Source organism: Aptenodytes forsteri, unplaced genomic scaffold (assembly GCF_000699145.1).
Source record: "Aptenodytes forsteri isolate BGI_AS27 unplaced genomic scaffold, ASM69914v1 Scaffold376, whole genome shotgun sequence".
Lineage (NCBI taxonomy): Eukaryota > Metazoa > Chordata > Aves > Sphenisciformes > Spheniscidae > Aptenodytes > Aptenodytes forsteri.
The window spans coordinates 2,884,737-2,891,900 of NW_008796056.1; the positions used below are offsets into that span (position 1 = coordinate 2,884,737).

Consider the following 7,164-nt stretch of genomic DNA (forward strand, 5'->3'; position numbering starts at 1 on the left):
CTCCCCTCCCGCCCGGGAAAGCGGGGGCTCCCGGAGCTTTGCCTGGTCGCTGCGAAGCCGACGGAGCTGGCTCCGGGGAGCTGCCGGCTGCTCGGGACCTCCTCCGAGCGTTTCACCGCAGGAGTTTCTTTCCCAGGCGAATGGCAAGATCCTTGTCCTCCCCACGGGCATGGATTTCATCAAACAAAACCCGGCTTGTTTCTTGGGGCAGAGTTCCCGAATTAGCACGCAGAAGCCGACGGAGCTGGCTCCGGGGAGCTGCCGGCTGCTCGGGACCTCCTCCGAGCGTTTCACCGCAGGAGTTTCTTTCCCAGGCGAATGGCAAGATCCTTGTCCTCCCCACGGGCATGGATTTCATCAAACAAAACCCGGCTTGTTTCTTGGGGCAGAGTTCCCGAATTAGCACGCGATCCCTCTTACGTTGTCGCGTCGCAGAATTGCGATTATTCAAAAGCCGAGAAAACTACAATATTTTATTACCGTTGTAAATACGTACGTGAGCTTATGGTAAAAGAAGAAGACATTCTTCTAGGAGGATTGTGAACCAAAGTAATTCAATAAATGCCTTTTCTTCTGTTTGTTTGTTAGCTGTAATATCCAGGCAGTGCCTAGAACAAATATAAGTATTTGTTTAAACCGCTTCAATTTGTTTTTTTGCTTTCCTAAATTGCACCCTTGAGGTTTAGATCTGGCTAAATCCCACTCGCTTTATTGAAACTGGTGGGCTAAATTTACATGGAGCTAATCTAGGGAGTAAAATGTTCAGGCTTTGGCTTCGGACCACATTTGAACTGAAAGAAGACAACATTTTTAGTTTTGGGGTTTTTTTCTCCTTTGTTTTTATTGTTCTTGGTTTATTTGTTTTATGCTGCTTCCTATTTTTTAAGGCAAAGGACCAAACGTTACTGCTAAAAAGGCAAAAAAAGAGAACTTGTTATATTTTGACCTGTTTAATTTTCCCCTAACGCACTTGTGATTTCTGTTTCTTCCAGTTCTTCCTTTGTTCGGTCTATGTCCCGATGTGCACAGAGAAGATTAACATCCCCATAGGTCCCTGCGGTGGCATGTGCCTCTCTGTCAAAAGAAGATGCGAACCCGTTTTAAAAGAATTTGGATTTGCCTGGCCGGACAGCTTAAACTGCAGCAAATTCCCACCCCAGAATGATCACAACCACATGTGCATGGAGGGCCCAGGAGACGAAGAGGTTCCCCTTCATAGCAAGACCTCCTTGCAGCCTGGAGAAGAGTGCCACAGCATGGGATCTAACTCGGATCAGTACATCTGGGTGAAGAGAAGCTTGAACTGCGTCCTGAAGTGCGGCTACGACGCTGGTCTCTACAGCAGGTCAGCTAAGGAATTCACAGATATCTGGATGGCCGTGTGGGCCAGTCTTTGCTTCATCTCAACTGCCTTCACAGTCCTGACCTTCCTGATTGATTCATCCAGATTTTCCTACCCGGAGCGCCCAATCATATTTTTGAGCATGTGCTACAATATTTATAGCATTGCTTATATTGTGAGGCTAACTGTGGGCCGGGAAAGGATATCCTGTGATTTTGAAGAGGCAGCAGAACCTGTTCTTATCCAAGAAGGTCTTAAGAACACAGGATGTGCTATAATTTTCTTGCTGATGTATTTTTTCGGGATGGCTAGCTCCATCTGGTGGGTTATTCTGACATTGACGTGGTTTCTGGCTGCAGGACTCAAGTGGGGCCATGAAGCTATAGAAATGCACAGCTCTTATTTCCATATTGCAGCCTGGGCTATCCCCGCTGTGAAGACCATAGTCATTTTGATTATGAGACTAGTAGACGCAGACGAGCTCACCGGTCTGTGCTACGTTGGGAACCAGAACCTAGATGCGCTGACAGGCTTTGTCGTCGCTCCGCTTTTTACCTACCTGGTCATTGGGACTTTATTCATTGCAGCGGGACTCGTGGCCTTATTTAAAATCAGGTCTAATCTCCAGAAAGATGGAACTAAAACCGACAAACTGGAAAGACTGATGGTCAAAATCGGTGTCTTTTCAGTGCTGTACACCGTCCCAGCAACGTGTGTCATCGCCTGTTATTTCTACGAAATCTCCAACTGGGCTGTTTTCCGCTATTCGGCAGATGATTCCAATATGGCAGTGGAGATGCTGAAAATCTTCATGTCCCTCCTGGTGGGTATAACATCAGGTATGTGGATCTGGTCAGCCAAAACTCTGCACACGTGGCAGAAGTGCTCGAACAGACTGGTGAACTCAGGGAAAGTGAAACAGGAGAAGAGAGCAGATGGTTGGGTGAAACCTGGGAAAGGGAACGAGACCGTGGTATGAGAAAAGGACAACACCCCGACGGTCTGACTGCTCTCCCGTGAAGGACTGATCGTGTGTAAGCATTGCCGTGTAAAGGCTGGGAGTAGAGTAGGGAGACGGTTACACAACCTGTCTCTGGGGGATGGAAAAAAAAGCCTTAAAGGATAAACAGCAAAAAGATCATGCTGCAGATACAATAGCCATAAACCATACTGCCCAAAATAGGAAAGCCCAGGGAGGCTTTAAAAGCTGTGAAATATCCAAACACGTTATCTTCCTTTTTTTTTTGAAGCAGGATGCAATATACTGAAGTCTTTAGAAGCTGAGGGACTGTAGCCCACAGCTGTGGGATGTTGTTTTCTTTTCATCATCTTATAGCTGATGGAGGAAAGGCGGTCCGGGGCCAAATTCTGGGCTGATTTTTAGGGTCCAGTTATCAGAAGATGGAGTACCCAGGACGTCAGTTAGATGTCTTCTTTCTGAGTTCAGCATCGTGAAGGAAGCGCCTGACGAAGGTTGTGTCTTTGTGCCCTGGGGAATTCTGTTGCTCCCATACGCTGCACAAGCCAGCCAAGGATCAGGTCCCTAGCAAATACCAAGTGGACTTTCCAGGTCTGAGAGTTACCCATTCTGAGTAGGATTTAGTGAGGTATTAGTGAGGAGGATTCTTTAAGTCATCTGATGGTCTAATAATAATTTTGACACATTTACTGTCTGTAACCTGGTCTGAACTGAGAGTTGACTCTGCCTTGAGCAGGAATTTGGACCTCCCTAGGTCCCTTCCCACCGAATTATTCTGTGGTTCAGTCAATATTTCTTATTTTTTAAAAGCTTTACTCAAGGCCATTGTCAGAAGTAGAGGAGTCAGTGGGAGCTGGGAACTGTGTATGGTCTTCTGCATCGATTATCGTTATCAGCCTGCCTCCGTTCCTGTCCCTTCAGGTGCTCCTGCTATTTCCAGTGGACTACTTTATTCTACTGCATTTAATAGCTTTAAATAAAGTCTTACATTATAGTGTTCCTTCCTCCAGGAAAGAGAAAAATGAGTTGAGGGTCTCTTCAAACAATGCCAGTTTTCTCCAAGTAAACTTATCTGGCTCTCTCTGGAGACACATTGCATGAAGCAATTAAGTCTTAATATATTTCATTCAGTGCGATGGTATCTCTGCAGACGCCAGTCTGGGGAGAAGCAAAATGTTAAGTTCCTTGGCAACCTCATGTTCACACAGATCAGTTGTATAATTATGTGTTTCAGTTACAATTAAAGGAACATTCTCAGCCCATGACATCGCAGTACAGCTGACTGCCTCACGACGTTGCTCCAATTGCTCACTGACAGCTACGGAGATTTTTTTTAACGTATATTTACATGCAGAATGTGAGCAGGCATTCAGTCCTCAGGAATGACGAGACATTTCCAGTTTTTGTAAAGGGATCCCAAGAGAAGAGATCCAACTTCTTCATGAATAATGTTGTTTCGTAGCACCTGTCGAGTTTTCTTACCCTTTCATTTGAGGAGGCATCAGCTTGTGCTCGTGGGTAGCTCGAACCTTGTGTCAGGGGCTTGTGTGGCTAATAAGAAAGGTGATGCAAATAGAAATAGCCCAGAAGTACTTAAGAGAGCACTGTTCTGATACTCTATCCCTTTGAAGGACCTTTGGTTTTATCTGTGTGCCCTAAACTTTTGCTCAGTTTGTTTGTGTGGAACCTGGTCAGCTGTGAGCATCCCCCCAGTGCCCCGACTAGCACGACCTCCGAGGGCAGCTGAGAACAGGCACTGCTTTATTACAGTCCTCACTTTTCATACAGGTGCCCCACGTGCTTCCCAAACCACAATTCATTCCAGCTCTGGCCGTGAGCACTAATCTGTCCCAGAAGCGTGTATTGTTTCAATGTCAATGTTGAAACATGTGCTAGAGCACATTTAAAAAAAAAAAAACTAAACCCCAAACAAACCCAAATTGGAGTCTTTGTGGTTAATCTGTCCCAGAAGCGTGTATTGTTTCAATGTCAATGTTGAAACATGTGCTAGAGCACATTTAAAAAAAAAAAACCTAAACCCCAAACAAACCCTAATTGCAGTCTTTGCGGTTGGGCTCCCTCTCCAGCAGAACAAGTGACAACTTGACACATTCTGCTCAAGACGCACAAGCATTGTCTTGGCCAACGCCACATACCAGCCGAGCCTTTTCATCTTCTCCATAAAGTCTCTCGCTATTAGTGTTGTGTTTGGATCTGGTTGTTCCTCTGTGGACAAGGAGTTCTGCAAGTACGAAATCTTCAGATGACCGAGTTTCTCCATTGTGCGATCTTTCTCCTGGCTCAGCAAGGGATGTGAAGTCGGCAACTCTATGTTGACTTTCAAGGTGCGAGGATGCAGTAGGAGCCTTGTCTTTTAACCTAGTATCGGGCTGTGCCAAGGTGTCACGTTCACTCAAGTGTCCTTCACTCTGAAACGGTTTGGATACTCTCCTGGCCAATACGACCCATGTTTGGCCTGACTGATTCAATAAACGGCGTTTTTAACCATGTTATGTACACAGAAGTGAATGTTAAGTAGTCCCTTGTTATCAGATCCCTGCATTGCTGCCTGTGACCCCGTGGACTGTGACAGACAGATGTCCCCAGTGATTTGAGACATTGGAAGTGAGTCGGATGAGGATAGCACTGTGTAGCCCTACAAGGGACCCGGGGAGATGTTCCTATTAAAGAGTGTGAGGGACTCAAATACTATGGGGAGGAGATGGGCTGGGGAGAGACACCAGCTGCTGTTCCTGAAGGAACATCTTTCCCGAGCATTTGGGGGGACGTTGTACCAACCCAAAGCAAAATTAGCTGTTACAGCGATGAAACTGTTCCATAAATGTATTCATCCACATGCGTTTACCTTGCTCCGCTTCGGGGCTGTATGAGTGGGAAGTCACAGCAGATAGCCTAAAACCTGGCAGTTGTGAAGAGTGGGTATCTGCAACTCGTATGTTCTCTTGTTTCAACATTGTTATGAATTTAAAGCCAAAAAATGTGTGACTAATCCTGTCTCGGAAGTGCAGTTGCTGCAGTTATACAACTAGAAACTTTGCAGCAGTTCCCTTCCTTGTGCAGTCCCTGCTCCCCCCCTGCCCCCCCACCCCACCCCGTGTGCCCCGCCCTCCCCCCTCGACCCACCCCGTGTGTGCTCTTCTCACTGCAGGTTTTGGAAGCATCTGCTGGAGAGGTACAAGCTTAGCTCTTACATTAAACACACAAGTTAGCTCCTTTTTCTGAATTTTAAGGAAATAGACACTGATTATTTTGGGGTGTACAGAAAATATATCTACTTCAATGTATGTACTGTAAATTTCTAATTTATCACTGTAAAAAAAACCAAAAACTTTGCTATTTAATTTTTATATCAAAATAAAATTTTAACCTCTGTGGGTAACTAAGGTATTCCTGGCAGCCCTCACATTTTTTGGTGAGTTTGTTTCTTAAATTGGCTTCATCACTGTTGCAAGTGCTTTTTTCCCCTGAAGGAAGAAGGGCTGAAATGCTCACGCTGCAGTGAATGGACGCTCCGAATGGGTTAATCCGGCACGGTTTGGTTCTAAATGTGGGTTGCAAGAAACAACTGAGAACAAAACATCACTGGGCAATGGTGAAAGTACGTGCATGCTTCCGGGCTTGCACATGGGGTGGACAGAAACCCTTTCAAAGACGGTGCACAGGTCCCAGGCACTGGCTGGGAAAGCAGCTGGAGCTTTGGGCTTGTCTGAGCATGTCCCCAAAACCGAATGGGAGTGCAAAGATGGAAACGCAACCATCCGCTGCTCTAAGACTGCTGTGAGGTGGCTCCTGGGGAGAGTAGAGCCTCCCGTAAGGCTCCTTTTTATTTCACGTATTATGGAATACGTGCATCCAAAGATGCACTGAGCATTCAGATCCGGGGCGTATGGTGGAGGAGGGTGGTGTTGAGTATATGCCTGTTGAGTATATGAGAACTATTAGTGGCTTTTGGAAGGGGCAAATTCTGCCCTTAGTAACATGCTTGAAATAAGTTCACTCCTAGGGGTAATTTCAGCCCTTCAGAGAACAGATTAAATTGATTGTCTACATTTTCTTGCAATGTTTTTTTAAAAAATTAGCTTATTAATGCTCCGCTTATTTTTCATTCCTTTTTATCATTTCTGTTCACAGTTAGGATGTATGGTGGCAGCGAGGAGTTCCTTCTTTTTGTGTATGTCCCTCACCAGTTTCTCTGGCACTGTTAGTACAGTTTGTGATATTAGTCATCATCTAAACCCACTTCATCACCTCCATCATGAAGCATTCTGTGTGCAGGATTACTTAACTAGCATAATATTATTCTAATAAGAATCTAAATCAGACTAGAGTGGATAATGGTGAGGATGTGCTATAAAGAAGACAGTAGGAATTATCACCTGTGTATCTGTAGCTAATCAAGTTTTGAAGAGCAGCATCTAAACCTGGTAATTAGAGTGATTTGCTCATGCCTTTGGCAGCTCATCACTGTAATGTTCTCAGGTTGGTGATTAATGAGATCTCTGACTTGAAACTTGTAATTAGGAGTCTTTAATATAGCTACAGTTAAACGTAACAAACATAAAAGAGCTTCTGGGGGAGGGTGGAGGATCTCCTCTTGTTGTTGGGGCTGTTCGCACCACCAGAGAACCTCAGACATAGCGTTCGAGATGGTGTTGGCTGCGCCAGGTCTCTCTGATGGCCACTTGCCCATATGCACGTCCCCCACATCAGGCATCTCAGAGCATCACCTGTGAAGTGACAGTGGGTTGCTGTAGTGGCTTCGAATGGGGGACAACCTCCCCGAGCCACTGGGATGACAAATCAGCCCAGGTTTGCCTATGGA

The 7,164-nt window shown here is 45.6% G+C and overlaps 1 protein-coding gene across 1 annotated transcript; it reads left to right on the plus strand.

Moving 5' to 3' along the window:
- Positions 1-993: 993 nt before the first annotated feature.
- Positions 994-4,225, plus strand: FZD4 (frizzled class receptor 4). Its single transcript, XM_009286278.1, has one exon. The coding sequence runs from the start codon at positions 1,020-1,022 to the stop codon at positions 2,319-2,321; it is 1,302 nt and encodes a 433-aa protein (XP_009284553.1). The 5' UTR covers positions 994-1,019; the 3' UTR covers positions 2,322-4,225.
- The last annotated feature ends 2,939 nt before the right edge of the window (positions 4,226-7,164 follow it).

Bases quoted from the DNA above. Each gene is read 5' to 3' on its own strand.
- FZD4 (XM_009286278.1), top strand. From the start codon at position 1,020: ATGTGCACAGAGAAGATTAACATCCCCATAGGTCCCTGCGGTGGCATG.